The sequence below is a fragment of the Sceloporus occidentalis genome, unplaced genomic scaffold (genome assembly GCF_023333645.1).
Source record: "Sceloporus occidentalis isolate IW3139 unplaced genomic scaffold, rSceOcc1.0.p SCAF_105, whole genome shotgun sequence".
NCBI lineage: Eukaryota > Metazoa > Chordata > Lepidosauria > Squamata > Phrynosomatidae > Sceloporus > Sceloporus occidentalis.
Window position 1 is genome coordinate 2,974,356 of NW_028317085.1, and position 15,645 is coordinate 2,990,000.

At 35.8% G+C, this 15,645-nt stretch overlaps 1 protein-coding gene across 1 annotated transcript in view; it reads left to right on the forward strand.

Annotated features, from left to right (window-relative positions):
- Positions 1-15,645, forward strand: part of LOC149283404 (signal-induced proliferation-associated 1-like protein 2) — a 53,733-nt gene that overhangs the window by 2,429 nt on the left and 35,659 nt on the right. Inside the window, exons 2-7 of the mRNA XM_089497594.1 lie at positions 7,782-7,915; positions 8,958-9,146; positions 10,770-10,944; positions 11,210-11,313; positions 11,858-12,015; positions 13,989-14,565. Of these exons, the coding sequence (XP_089353720.1) occupies positions 7,782-7,915; positions 8,958-9,146; positions 10,770-10,944; positions 11,210-11,313; positions 11,858-12,015; positions 13,989-14,565 (1,337 nt within the window). The remainder of the gene's footprint in view (positions 1-7,781; positions 7,916-8,957; positions 9,147-10,769; positions 10,945-11,209; positions 11,314-11,857; positions 12,016-13,988; positions 14,566-15,645) is intronic.

Genomic DNA, 15,645 nt, shown 5'->3' on the forward strand with positions numbered 1-15,645 from the left:
AGTGATAGAATTAGTCAAGTTAGTCAAGTGCAGCCAATATGGAAGAGCAGCATCTCTGAAAGTTTATTTTATGATTCAGGACCCTTGACGCTTGTCTTATGTAACATGTAAAACTAAATTAGCAGAATGTCAAACCTAATATAGTTTAAAATGCTCATGGGTAATGGGGTTTGCATTTTTAATTAAACCAAGACAAGCTGCTGATTTAAGTTGAGTTCATCTTTTGTGAAACATCACATAAACGTTTATTTAAAGATATAAAAGTTATAGGTTTCAATTTTATTGCTCCATTTTATGACCAATAGTAGTTAATTTTGTCCTATCTGTACACAACAGCTAAATATATCATACTTCCCAAGCAGTGGCGACTCTAGAAACAATATATAGGGGGGGGGGGCACACAAGATACCACAGTCAAACTGGGGGGCATTAATAATTTCCACCATTAAATCATACCACTGAAAAAACACACACACACACACACACACATATATATATATATATATATATATATATATATATATAGCCAAAAGTAATGTGCTATGGAATGATACTTTTGTTATTGGCCAATACAATACAATACTTGTACATTCAACATGGGAAGCCTGAAGCCACAATTTAGTAAGACTAATCCTTGAAATCCTTTAAACAACACAATACCTTAACTTTTGCACTAAATGATTTCAGGGCCTAATATTAGATCCTGCTGCTGATATATATAAATATTAGATCCTGCTGCTGAAATATATATATATTAGCCCCTGCTGCCCATATATATTAATATTAGCCCCAGTTGCCGATATATATATATATATATATATATATATATATATATTATTAGTCCCTGCTGCCGATATATATATATATATATATATATATATATATATATATATATATATATATATATATATATATATATATATATAAATATTAGACCCTGCTGCCGATAGCAGGTATAGATCAACACATTAACACACAAACCCAGCTTTGCATGTATAGATCAATTGAAATTCACTTGTGATCTCAGCACTGAAGGTATATGTCAAATAAACTGAATCAGACATACAAATCCTGTATTTGCAGGTATACAATAATAATATATGAAATGTAGCATTGCAGGTATAGATCAAATAAATACATGGAAACAGCATTGCAGTTATTAATCAACTGAACAAGACATACAAACCCTGTATTTGCAGCTATACAATAATAATATATGAAATGTAGCATTGCAGGTATAGATCAAATCAATACATGGAAACAGCATTGCAGGTATTAATGTATTAATCTACTGAACAAGACATACAAAACCTGTATTTGCAGGTATACATAAATAATGTATGGAAACATAGCATAGCAGATATCGATCTACAGAAGAACACACAAACCCAGCTTTGCAGGTACAGATCAATTGGAATTCACATAAAAACACGGCATTAAAGGTATATTTAAAACCCCTAAATTACAGGGATAGATCACAGGTTGCACACCCCAACCACGCTGCCCACATAGAACCTGGTCAGCACCCAGGTAACACACATAAGATTTGCCATCTTTGTCCCATATACACCCTGCCTGTGCCATCTTGGTCCCCAAGGCTCAAACATCCTGCTAGTGCCATCTTTGCCCTTACACAATTATACATCTATGATACACACAAACACATTAACTCATGCTCTTTCTCATTCAGACAGTTCACCCACATATTAACTCATGCTCTCCCTCATTCAGACAACTCATCCACATATTAACTCATGCTCTCCCTCATTCAGACAACTTATCCACATATTACATAGTAACATAGTTCATAAGGTTGAAAAAAGACCAAAGTCCATCAAGTTCAACCTATATACATATTGTGTCCCTAACTCATGTTCTCCCTCATTCAGGAAATTCATCCATTTGAAGAAACCACCCCTTGGAGCTTCAAATGAGGGGCTACATGTATTTCTAGGACAAAAGTTGAGTGCACAAATAATGATGGAATACGTCGCTTTGGCTAGAAAATATGTTTTTTCTAACCATAGCGACATGTTCATTTTTGTCTTGCGCACTCCAGGTTTGTACTAGAAACACATGCAGCCCCTCATTTGATGCGCCAAGGGATGTCGTTTTTGCAAATGTGTACTTTTTGTGCCATAATTTAACTTCCTACGTGAGCAGTAATGCCACGTCAAGGCTTTAACCCTAATTACTGACCATTCACACGCCTTTCATATCTCCATTCACTCGCAGAAGCACACGCCATTCTTTCCCGTTACAATCCCAAAGAAATTATGGTAAAGGGAGAAAAATAAATAAGTTTTGCAGTAAAAATGCAAGGCGCTCCAGGGATGATATGGTTACTCACGTACCGCATTAGCTAAATGGCTGATTTTAATAATATTTGCAGTTCATCAGGATTTCAAAAATTGCCTCCGTCTACCGTTGGCTAAATTTAACCCCATGATCAAAGGCATAATAGGATTTAAAATTAGTATCGGCCATTTTTAAAAAGGGAATGTAACTTTTTATAGCTATATGATCACTGTGGTAACATTGGCTACCACAGTGATCATTTAGCTAGAATACTTAAACTTTTTTTTTTTTTTTAAAGTTAAACTACTTTATGTTTGAATAATTTAATTTGGGGGTCTCTAGGCAATTTTGATCTTTTTTTATCTGCCTTTAGAGACCCCCAAATCCATTGTTTTTACATTTTTATTTTTTTAACTTAATATTTGTTATTCTACAAGGCGATTACCTTTCCAATGGTATATGTTGGGGGTATGTAGCTGCTTAGATGCCTGAGATACAGGCATCTAAGCAGAATGCCCCCATACCTCTTTAACTGACAATTGTCAGTTGTTAATAAAGTTGCGCGGTGACGTCATTGCGCGAGACGGCACCGGGCGGATCGGGTGGCCCCGGTGATGCCCTTCAGTTTGAGGGGCAGATCGCCGGGGTAGGTGGTGATGGAGGTCCACAGACCTCCATCAAGGTAAGGTAGTGCTAGTGACGGCAAGGTGCCGTCGTTAGCACCTGACTGGGACTGTCCTGGGTGGTTACAAATTCGGCGGGGGGGCAACACCACTGTTCCCAAGTGTCCTACATCTCTTCCTGATTTGTTTGTAGGTGCTTTGAATGGCCACGGTGTTCTGCAGCCCCAAAAGTCACAATACACAAAGAAACAGCAGATAATGTGTTTAGAATATAAGTTGATATATTATTCACAGGTCCAGGTCAGTGAGCAGAACTATGTTTAGTCTCACCCACTAGGGCCGACTGAGGATAGCCTACTTGCTACATTTAGTGTGCCCTGTCCCTTCAAGAAGCTGCTCACTCAGAAAAGGGAGACCTTGGAATAGCCTTCAGAGAAAAGTTCACATTTATGATTGTTCATCATGTTAACGCTTCCTTAAATTATACGTGTCTAAAGTCATAAAGTCACATTAAAAAGCCATTCTGAAGCCCTGTCCCTTGTCCACTCCATAACCACACTCTTAAGTAAAAGTGTCCCTCTTTGCCTATGCTCAATGACTTGAAGAATTCCAAAGGCAAGGAGAGTCAGGGAGCAACTCCGCTATATACTTGCAACTTTTATTTAATCTGAGCACCTCAATTAGTGTGTTTTGTCACTCTGGAATGGAATAAAAATAGTTGGTTGCCACCAATATTTGAAGAATTTTATTTTCAAATAAACACCGACAAACCTATGAATAATGGATTTAAAAAAAAAAAAAAAAAAGTCATCAATGCCACTGTAGACTTCAGAACCATGTATACTTGGTATGCTAATTTCTTTTCACTGATGCCCAGCCTTTAGAATTTTTGTCTAACAATTGCAACTGTTGTCTGGGGAAAATACTCTCGGGCAGAAGGCAGCTGACCACTGTCATCTGGTTGCTCACAGATGCGAAGAAGCAAATGCATTGTGATTTATTCTCATTAACATGCCTCAAACCACACAGTTTACAGTTCCTTTTTTTTTTTTTTGAAGTGTCTAAAATTTGCATCACGGCAATAACCATGTTTTTCCTCTTTTGTGGTGTCGGTAATGAAATAAACACGCAATTTAATACAGATTATTTAATATAATAATTTTTAAAAAAATATCCTCACCTGAACATCAGAAATTCAAGTGCTTTAGTTTAACATTAAGCTTAAAGGGACAATAAATCCACAATATGCACTTTAATGCATACGATAGCTGCATTAAAAAGGTATATAAAAGCATGGCAATCCGATGAGTTTATTAACTAATGCATACTTCATCTGTTACAAAACTCCTAGCAGATATTTACTAGATGTAGTAAATGTATGTGTGCCTGAAGATTACGGCTTATAAACTACAAGTCTTGCGCTGCAGTGACTTTAGGGTACATGTGCAGCGCCCATCACAAGAATAGAAAGCAAAAAAGAATATCCTTGAGATTTGGCAAGTGCAATGAAAATAACAATAAGTAAATGTGAAGACTGCCTCAAGGCATTTTAAATTTATATCAAACAATAACCCAATATGCAGCAACAGCTAAAAAGTGCCAGTTTTGTGTGCACCGGACACAGCAGCAACATACAAATAGATATGAATGGCACCGAGCAAAAATGTTTAATGTAACGTACAATTCACCCATCAGTGTATGACAACACTTAGATCCATATCATGTTCCATTGCAGCCTGTGAAGTATAATTGCAGCTTTCTTTTCAAGTACGGTCATTCTGTGAGTTGAACAAAAACCAGGAAGTTGGGAAACCACTTACAATCAAAGAGAAATATTCTCTAGTGCATTTAGAATGCTTCTTACTTGAGAAACAAGAGTGAAAATACTTGGGAAACATGTCTCCAAGCCATTAAAGTTTAACTAACTAAGAAAATCGAGAGACGGTCTTGATGAAATCCTTACGGCACAGCTTCACAAGATTTTTGGTATACTAAACAATAATTTATTTTTTATTATTATATATTTTTTTAAGTTTTATCTACGGAAAATGAATTGTGATTATTTTGTTTTCTGGTTTTTTTTTGTATAATGCGTTTTTTTGGGTTTCTTTCATGTTAAATAAGAACCAGCCTTTTGTTTCTGGTAGATCTTGTCACTAACACATTTTAAGAAGACAAGCCCATCTTTAATAATAAGGCCATGCATTTTTTTCATTATGTTTATCTTTAGCTGTCTTTGAGTGGGCTGCACCAGAAATCTGGCTGGTGGGTTCGTTTTTTTTCTAAGACTGCTTGACTTTTATCTGATCTACTTCGTGACCTTGTGCACTGAATCAGTAAATCAATAAACACATTCATTCAAGAATTTTCTAAATTAATTCACTACCAGAACAAGAAAACAGCTGTTACAGACTGGAGTACAGGGCAGCTCAATCTCTTAAAGGGACATACCAGACATCATATGCGCTTTAATTAATGTACCATGGCCGAGTGTGCCCATTGCACATTTTTTGGTTGGATATTGATGTTCAGATTAGTAAGAAATGATAAAATTTGACAATTTGATGCAGACATTTATAACTGTGACCAAGGTGCATGGGGAGCTACGATGCTGATGGTGTTAAGGGCCAACGGTCCATTTTGTCACGTATAAATTGAGAGCAAATTGAGAATTGGGCCCGTAAGTCAACTGTTCTTCGGCCAGCCTCTTCCCAAATGGAACCAGCTGTTCAGAATCACTACTGTCAGGGTCCTGAACTACCTTTCTGAACTGTATTGTTCTCGGTACTCGTCTTGGGGGCTCATTATATTTCTGTTGCTTCATCTTGCTGACTACTTAAGAAGGAGGAAGCAGGGAACCTTTGTGGGGAATTGGGTAAGACTGATGTTTTTCATATTTCCCCTTTTCAGCATTCTGGAGTTAACAAAGTATAACTAGTTAAAGGGGAACGCTCACCATTTTTTTTTTAACCAATTTTGGATTAAGAATACTTTTTTTTTTGTTGTGCTTTTTTTTATTAAAAAAAAATAAAAATGTGGAAAACGCTCCTAGTTTTTGCATAATAGAACATTTGTATGGCTCTACATATTTACCATTCCAGCCATGTTATCTTAACACAATCTACAAGACAAACACCCTGACTCCTTATCCTTCTGCCTGTGGTAAACGATGCAGTGGTTCATTGTTAATTACCCCACTGGACATTGGAACGAAAGAAAGTCTAGGGAGGCAAATACTTCACTAGCATTTCCATAATCAGCTTGGCGTGGAGAATAAAATATATTTGTTTATATAGTTTTAAATATTTTTTAAATATTTTATATTTTTTATAAATATTTATTATAAAAGAAAAATCATATAAATTATATATTTTTAAAAATTATTAATACAATAATTTGTATGAAACCATCCTTTAAGAAAACATCCTAAACATGAGCAGTTTGTTTTGGCGCGTGATGCATTAAGCATGTTCGAGGTTTTTACTAGGTTTAGCATTACTTCTCCCTGTTCTATAATTTTTGCTATGATAAAATCTTTCACCTCAAATCAACTTTCCTTCCCCACATTGGACGTATGCGGTCATCTGTGTCAATGCTGTTAAACCAACACCCATGTATCACTAGGTGTTTTGCCCATGGAATGCTCATTTTCATCCGCATTTCTGTGAAACATAGAGCCTGATTCATGCATTGGGCTTTTAAATCTACCTGAAGTTCCACGAAAAGGAAGTTTGCTGGTATAGCCAACAGCCAGTACATATAGACTGTTGGTAGCTATAATATGTAATGAAAGGACATTTGAACAACACTTGCTAACTTGGAGCAGCATATTCCAGGCAGACTGCAGCCTCCTTAGAGAGCATCTATGATTTAAATGGGGCCGGATAACTTAAGCGTGCCTTCCAAGTAATTTGTTGTGACAGGTGTCAACCAGAAAATCCAGGACTGGTCACATAGTTCTTTGAATAGTTCTTTGAATCTGCAGATATGTCATACCCATGATCTGTAATTCTTCTTGTAATCTAGATGGTTTCCACTTAAACTCGTCGCTACTGAAGAGCTCAACTCATAACATATATTTTAGGCATGTTATATCTTGATTGCATATAAACACATACTTGTTTAATGCCATCCACATGATCACAATTCTGTATTTATTGTGCAGCAGCAAAAAACGCTGATGGTGTAGGATTCGTTGTAACACACATTAGTCAACAGATTCCGTAGGGCTCTATGGTTTAGGGCATTTTAGCCTCACTTGTCTCCATTACATAAGCAATGTCAAACCGAACTATGTTTTCACAATTCCAGACTTGACATTGACATTTTAAATCGCTCCGGGAGAATGAACATACTTGATATTTATGGATCTAAGAGCTTAAATTAAAGAGAGCCAATTTAGCTGTGAGTAGTCACAATCCAGACAGTGTTTTACAAGCCAAGCGTTCTGCCTTGGTATTGCACAATGGGCCCACCTGTCTGACATACAGAGGTCACATTGTCTAGAGATTTAATCAAATTTGTAAGTTCGTTATTGCAGAAATAACAAAAACGGAAGACTGACCTGGTGACTCCGTTCTATGTTAATTGTATGATTTGCATGCCTATGCGATTAATAACCGTTGTGGGCGCGCGGTCCATTAATCAGTTGTATACTGTCAGCTGTGTATGCTTTGATCCTCTATGGCCTTATTTTATACGCAATAAATTCTTCCCAGTGAAATGAATAATTCTGACCTCTATTATTAGAAATCCAAATCAGTTTTTCGAAGGGTATAATAACCTGAATTCTTTAATGAGGATACCGTTTTAGCACTGTCATATTCGCTTAATTACTGTGTGCAATGTTTTCCTTTGCAGAGCACCAGAATTACTTTGGGATTGATGATAACTTGGGACCAGTTGCTGTCAGCATTCGCAGGGAAAAGGTGGACGATGTTAGGGAAAAAGAAGGATCTTCATTTAACTATCGAATAGCTTTTAGAACCAGCGAGGTAAAAATAATTTTTTATTTGTTAAATATTTTTACTTTTATATTTTAGATATATATATATATACACACACATGTACATATACTGTGTATATATATATATATATATATATATATATATATATATATATATATATATATATATATATATATAAAAATCAAGATGCCAGTCGATTCTTCCGTGTCAACCCAACAGCAGCAAAATACACATGGAGCCTCCTGTGGGAACTGGTGCAGAAAAGCCACGGCTCTTCCAGAAAACCCCCACAATCCAATTAAAAAAAGTAAAGGCTCCATGATAAAAACAAATATATATTTTTTTATTTAAATAAGGTTTGGATACATGTTACGAATCAGTGGAAGGGAACAAATAGCTTAATGCGTTAAACGCTTTAAACAACACTTGCTCATAAAGGGGCTGCCAAGTATTGTGGGGCTGGCAGATGAGTGGCTGCTGGATAGTGAGAGAAATTGGTAAGAAGTATGTATTCATAACACATTTTATTTAATTTGGGTATAGCATTCACATGTACATTTAAATAGCATCAAAATCTCAACATCTCAAAATACTTAAATAATAAAAAAATTAGTCCTTTTATCTGCGACATTGGATTAACTCTTTTTTTTTAATCTAACACAATTTGTTTTATAATTTGTTACATGTGTAAACATTTGTATAATATATTTTTACAAAAGTAGGAGACACAATTTATTGCTCTTAGTTTACCCAATTTCTTGTTTATATTTCATCGGTGGATTGATAAAAAGAGTAAATATTAGTATAAAGTATAAATATTAGGAATATTTCACCAGTGTATTGAATGTTGCAGAAAATAGTGTTGCTATACCAGAAGACCAATAAGAAAATTAATTATAAAATAAATGTATTAATCTACTTTAAAATTTGAAAAATAACAATGTTGTTGAACTTTTTAATGTGAAGCTATTTACATACGCTGCATACAATTTCAGATTTTATTTGAAAATGCTGACAAGCGTTTTGGATATTGTATTGTGTGATACTGGATATCAATTGTCTTCCACAGCTTACAACGCTAAGAGGAGCAGTTTTAGAGGATTCTGTACCATCAACAGCTCGGCATGGCTCTGCACGAGGACTTCCTCACAAAGAGATCCTGGAATATGTGATACCAGAGCTGAATATTCAATGTTTACGGCAAGCCATTAACACGCCGAAAGTTTCTGAGCAGTTGCTTAAACTAGATGAGCAAGGGGTATGAGATACACCATGATTACCTTTTCCTAATACAGATAGGTTGTTCACATCTGCTTGGCTTATTTGTCAGGTTTTGTTATTTAAGTGATTTTTTTCTCCACTCGTCAATAAAAACTGTGTGTGTATGTATATATATATATATATATATATATATATATATATATATGGTATGTATGTATATGTATTTGTTTACTGTTAATGCAATGTGTCATAAGTCAAATAACTGTGGTTCTTCATGGGTATAAACAGTATACAGTCAATTTAAAAGGCAAGCAACAAGAAAAAAAAATACAGTAAAAGTGAGCCAAACATGTAGACCAATGTTTTATTATTTTAATAACTATAAGACCAGTAATTAGATTCTGTCTTAGACCCCTTAGGCCTAGGGTGGCAGGTCCAAGGTGAGATATGAGAGTTAATATCATATCCCAGTACTCTGCAGGAGGACCCCCTTGTCATGGTAGGTCTTAGGGGCAGCACCGTTTAGATATCAGTTCCCATTTGACGTTGTGTTTCTCTTAGGCGCTGTCATTTCTCTACCAAGAATTTTAGCAAACTGTTTGACTAGGATTTATTTATATTGTTTACTAATCTTGTGAACAAATGCTTTTTAGACATGTACTATTGGGCTCAGCTGTAGGTCCCCTGTGGGTGTTTCATACCCAAGTCTGACATTACATGCAGCTGTGATTTAGATACTGAGTAAGGAAATCATCAGAGTAAAACTGAAGGAGACATTTTATTTATGATTTCTGTGAAATGTTCAGCTAGTAATGATTATGTGAAATCCTAAATCAACTATTTGCCTTGATTCAATTTAAGAATCGGTATGAGATGCCAGAAGCTCAAAGGGGCGCACACACCAGTTTACCAATTCAAAGGAGGAGAAAATATAACAAAAAGTTTATTAAAAGCTTAAGGTTTAAATGCATATTTAAAGAGACTCGAGATGTCTAGGGTTCACAAATTCCCTCTGGTCACGTTGCACCACTCAATGATTAAAAAAAAAAAAGTTAAACAAAATGATAAAAATAATTAATTGTTTAAATAGTTTTAAAAAAAGACAAAAAACATTGAACCTTTCATTTTTAACAAAACACTTTGCTGCTTGAGAAGGTATTTAAAATTATTAAAGGGACACAGGGAAATGAATACATTCTTCAGGACTTACAATGGGAGTGTTTGGAAATCAGTGATCCAAACCTCCGGACTGTAGTGAAGGCGTTTTGGGGCTGCAACTTCTCCTAAAAGCAAGTTTAGTTATTTACAGGTGCTACATAAAAAGTACTCACAGACTAATATGCATTCTTTGTTCGGGATGTTTCCTGGGACACCAGACCCTAAAAAATACACGTAGTATTTCAAAGAACGTATTGGCTTCTGAGACGTAAAAACTCATGAGCATGTTGGGTAGGCAAATGCCCCAAAATATGTGTATACTTGCCAAATGCAGAAGCATATACAAGTGTTTACATCGGCCAGAAAGGTGGTCTCAAACTGGGAAAAGTAATAAACTCATAAACGTGTTCTTATGAATCCGTGTCTGGGTGCGTAGTATTCAGTGTCTTTGTCATGGACTGAAATTTGCTGCATCTTATTTTAAGTTTTTTTTTATTTTTAGCTGAGTTTTCAACACAAGATTGGCATACTATATTGCAAAGCAGGCCAAAGCACAGAAGAAGAAATGTATAATAACGAAACAGCAGGGCCTGCTTTTGAAGAATTCCTGGACCTTTTGGGTCAGAGAGTGCGCTTAAAGGGATTTACTAAATACAGAGCTCAATTAGATAATAAAAGTAAGTGTAACAGTGTTTGTTCAGTAAAGGACATCTGAAATTTGTAACCCTGTGAACCAGAACACTAATTCATATTTGACCTACACTTACCCTCTGTATTGCTTTTTTGCTTATAATAGCTATTTTTCATGGATCGATACAATTTCTTGGTGTGTTAAGAGTCTCTTAAATATGTGAATGTATGTAATCCAGCGTAACTGGTATGTGAAACAATATATCCTGTTTATCCAAGCAAATAATTCTTTTTTCTTTTTTTTGGTAACAGCGGATTCAACAGGAACACATTCCCTGTACACAACATATAAAGATTATGAACTCATGTTTCACGTTTCAACTATGCTTCCATACATGCCAAGCAACAGGCAGCAGGTTTGTTTCCTAGATATACACAGTGTATATATGCTATAATGTCTTGCATGATATAATCATAGCATGATGACAGTAATCCTAAATGCCAACACAGACTGGGCCATATAAATAAGAGTTGTACTTAAATTTCTTATTTGGTGTAATATTGTGAAGCTGAGGCTTAAAAGCCTGTGAACCGTGCACAACTCTGTGCTCTCTAATATGGTTGGCAAATAAACCTTCACGCCTCTCGTACATCATTCTTTACTCTAAGGGTTTAATCACAAAAAAACACTTTTAAGAAGTGTTTACTGTTTTACTGTTTCGATGGCAACAGCATGCATAAGTAGGCATTACCTGAAGAAATATTATTGAAGCTGAATATTACACCATTAAAGAATCATTTCAAGGAAGAGGTCGGACATTCAACTAAAATGAACTAAAATGTTTCCGTTTTGGCATTTAGTAGTATAAATATCTGGAACGGCATTTTTAAGTGGCTGATTTGTATGTCGGTGCTTCTGAGATTAAGATACTAATTTCTGCTTTAAATTCCTCCCTACAGCTACTTAGGAAAAGGCATATCGGTAATGACATTGTGACAATAGTCTTCCAGGAGCCAGGGGCTCTATCGTTTACCCCCAAAACAATCCGATCTCATTTTCAGCACGTGTTCGTAATTGTTAAAGTTCACAATCCATGCACAGAAAGCGTATGCTACAGGTGAGTGAATACTTTTATTCTACTTGTATTATGGTTTTATTGTCCCAGTTTACCATAACATGCTTCCGTAATTCTGAATAAGTGAAATCAGCAAGAAACGTCTGGCAGCACCGGCAATGCTTACATCTGAGGCAGCGCAATTGATAGAATGCCAAGTTAGAAATAAAGCGATCATTCCATTTTGTCATAACATTACTGCTAAAGGGTAGGACAAAAAGTCAGTATGATTCCAATGAGCCTCCAGCTGGAACATCACCTTACAAGGAGTTCTCACCAACGCTGCCTCCTAACGAGCCTGCCAGAATATAAAAATCTATTTTGTATTTAGTTTAATAAATATGTAGCAATTATTCATGATTACAGTTGTTTCTTAAAGGGTCACTGCTACCGTTTTTTTATTACTGATATCGGATTAGAAATAATTTTTCAAAAATATTAGTTGACGTTATTATTTATTTTAAATGTGTTGGGGTTTTTTGGATAATGTTTTCAGGTACATGCACGTTAGACATCGGTCTAATAATACAGTAAAGGCGTTTAAGCAAGCATGGGGTAGGCATAAGGCTAAGCTAGATATGAGATAAGGCCAGGGACTAAGGGTTGGGCAGACTGGATGGGCCTAATGGTTCTTACCTACCGTCACTTTCTATGTTTCTATGTATGTGTTCTAGCTCAGTTTCATTAGCCCATTCTATTAGACTGTCCAAATCTGATTCCGATACAAAAATTGTTGGGAGGCTCCCTTTTAACTTAGTTTGTATATGTAACCAGGTCTTGACATCGTGAACCAGACGCTTTGACAACTCTAGTCTTGAGCAACAAAAAATGAATCTGATCATTTTCTAATTGGACCTCTCATTTGTTCTAATGTTGCCGTCTTTGAGTGTGCATATATAAGACTCAAATGCATACCAAAAAATGAGGCCTGTTCCTGTGGCTGCGGCATGTAGCATACATATATGTGGTCCCCCTACAGCACTGTATATTGACACTCAAGTATAAGGCATAACCATTATAAACCATTATTATTAACTTTTTATTTATGACAAAACGAGAATAGGCATAACATGATCATAGAACCAAGCGTCCCTACAGCATGTATGTCTACGTGTTTTTTGTTTTTTTGTAGTAGGGATGTCGTCTGTATGTCAAAATGTCTTCTACTTATTTTGTCTCGCCCTCAGACCCTCAGCAGGTTCCCATGTCTGTCATGCATATATTCGTGTGGTTTCTTGGCTTCTGTTGCCATCTATTAGTTTAGTTTTCCAGAGGTGTTTACCCACTGCTTTGTATGTCTTAAAAGGTAAAAACAAATACCCTAAAACTAAATTGTGCTATGCTAATAATTTCATATCTTCCTGCGATCCGTATTTTTAGTTGCGTGCTACTGGCACTTCAGCAAAATTTTTCATTGCTGATCAGCGGGGACGGCTGTACATAGTTTGCCTGCAGTCTTTTCCTGTCACCATTCTTTTTGAAGTAAGCGCTGAAATCTTCTGATTAAAGATACAAGATTACCATATATTAAGAGAGGAACACATCAAAAAGATAGGTGACAGAAATGTGACGAATTCAACTTTGGGTAGCATTCCTTTCTAAATGCTATACACCATCAATTTCATCTCAGAAGTTATTCACAGATAAAATCAAATGCACATGCATCTAAATTGTTTAAAATTTTTTGTCATCGTATACTTCTGTGTTTACCGTCAGTAGAATTCTAGTTTTTATTCAGATCTAATTCCAGATAGATAAATGTGAGATGACCGCTTCCAATCTGTATTTTAATTATGATACATTTCTGTTGAGTTTATAATAAAAGATATGTATATTATCATATTTAAAATAAGGCTGGTCTGGTAAAATAAAATGCATTTTATTACAGTGTACTAACAATATTAGTGAAGTATGCATGCATCCATGTGCTTAATGCTCTTCTTTAAAAGTTTTTGTTTTTTTTTAATTTCATTTAGTGTTGGTGTTTCAAGGTCAAAAGATGTTCCACCTTTTGGACCACCTATACCCAAAGGAGTGACATTCCCAAAGTCAGCTGTTTTTCGGGATTTTCTTTTGGCCAAAGTGATTAATGCAGAGAATGCGGCACACAAGTCTGAAAAATTTAGAGCCATGGCCACTAGGACACGACAAGAATATTTAAAGGATTTGGCAGAAAACTTTGTGACAACAGCCACTGTGGATAGTTCAGTAAAATTTAGTTTTATTACTCTTGGGGCAAAGAGGAAAGAGAGGGTAAAACCTAAGAGGGACGCTCACTTTTTAAGCACTGGAGCTATTGTATGGAATGTCATAGCTCGGGATTTTGGCCTTTCTGCCGATATTGAATGTCTTCTTGGAATATCCAATGAATTTTTCATCCTTGTTGAGAAGGAATCCAAAAATGTGGTTTTTAACTGCTCCTGCAGGGATGTAATTGGCTGGACATCTGGATTAATGACTATCAAAATATTCTATGAGAGAGGGGAATGTGTTGTTCTCTCTTCCATGGATAATTGTGCTGAGGACATCAGAGACATTGTTCAGAGATTAGAAGTAAGTACATTGTGCAGTTGTTTTGCCATTTAAATGTTTAATCATTGAGAAAAAATTAGGTATTTCTTTTTTTAGTAAAAGGGTCAAGTGGATTTAGGTTTTTTTTTAATTATTAGTTTTTACACACTTTTTTTTTTTTCATTTCAAAGGGAACCTGTCAGAATATACAGTATGATATATAGGTATTAAAATCAGTTTAGTATATAACTGGCATAGCTGGGATTTGGCAGGGAGCAGGGGGCACAGAGTAGGCAGAATATGGGCAGGGGAGGGTGCGTGACCAAACACCAATCCTCTGCCCAGAGAAAAATTGACCCAGCGCTCCCATGCGGAGATTCCAGGTCAAACCCCAGTATATTAACTAGGTAAGATATCCCTGTTGCTGACGTTTCATTTTTCACTTCGGTTGATTACTGTCTCGCCTTAAACAAAATAATATGGTTCTCATAGCCAAATAATTTGTTTTCGTCCTAAGCTTTGTATAAAACATGGTATTTTTTATGCTCTTAAAAGAAGTTCACTCCAGTAGATAACCTCAGTAAGTGATACTGACGTGCACAGCCTTTTGCTCTGGTCCCTTGAGGTCCATTACTTAAAGGTCTTGTCTTGTCAAAGGTTGTCCTGCATCTCGCATACCCAACCGTATCCATTAGACCATTTTACTAGTAGATACTGTTATATGAATGGTTACTTGATATCTGAAGGGTTATTTAATTGTTTGGTTAAGCAAATTAGTAGTACTTTTTATTATTTATTTTGTGTAGTCTTATATATTGTTAACTGGCTTGCAAATCACACAACTGTCAGCTGTAGATGAGAATACACATGCTGTATCTGTAGCGACTAGAAAATATCAGTGTAATTACTATTGCCAAGGTATTTTTCACATGACTGGCTACAGCTGTTAATTTGGGGATATGTGCTAATGTGTTCTATGCCCTTACGTGGGAATTCAATTCAATACCAGAGTGTTTATGCATGGTTAAAAAGTGCATAATAAAACTTTAATACCAACTTGGTTAATTTCAAATTACCCTTGATGGCAGATATCCTGGGAAATTGCCAAGAAATTCTTTACTA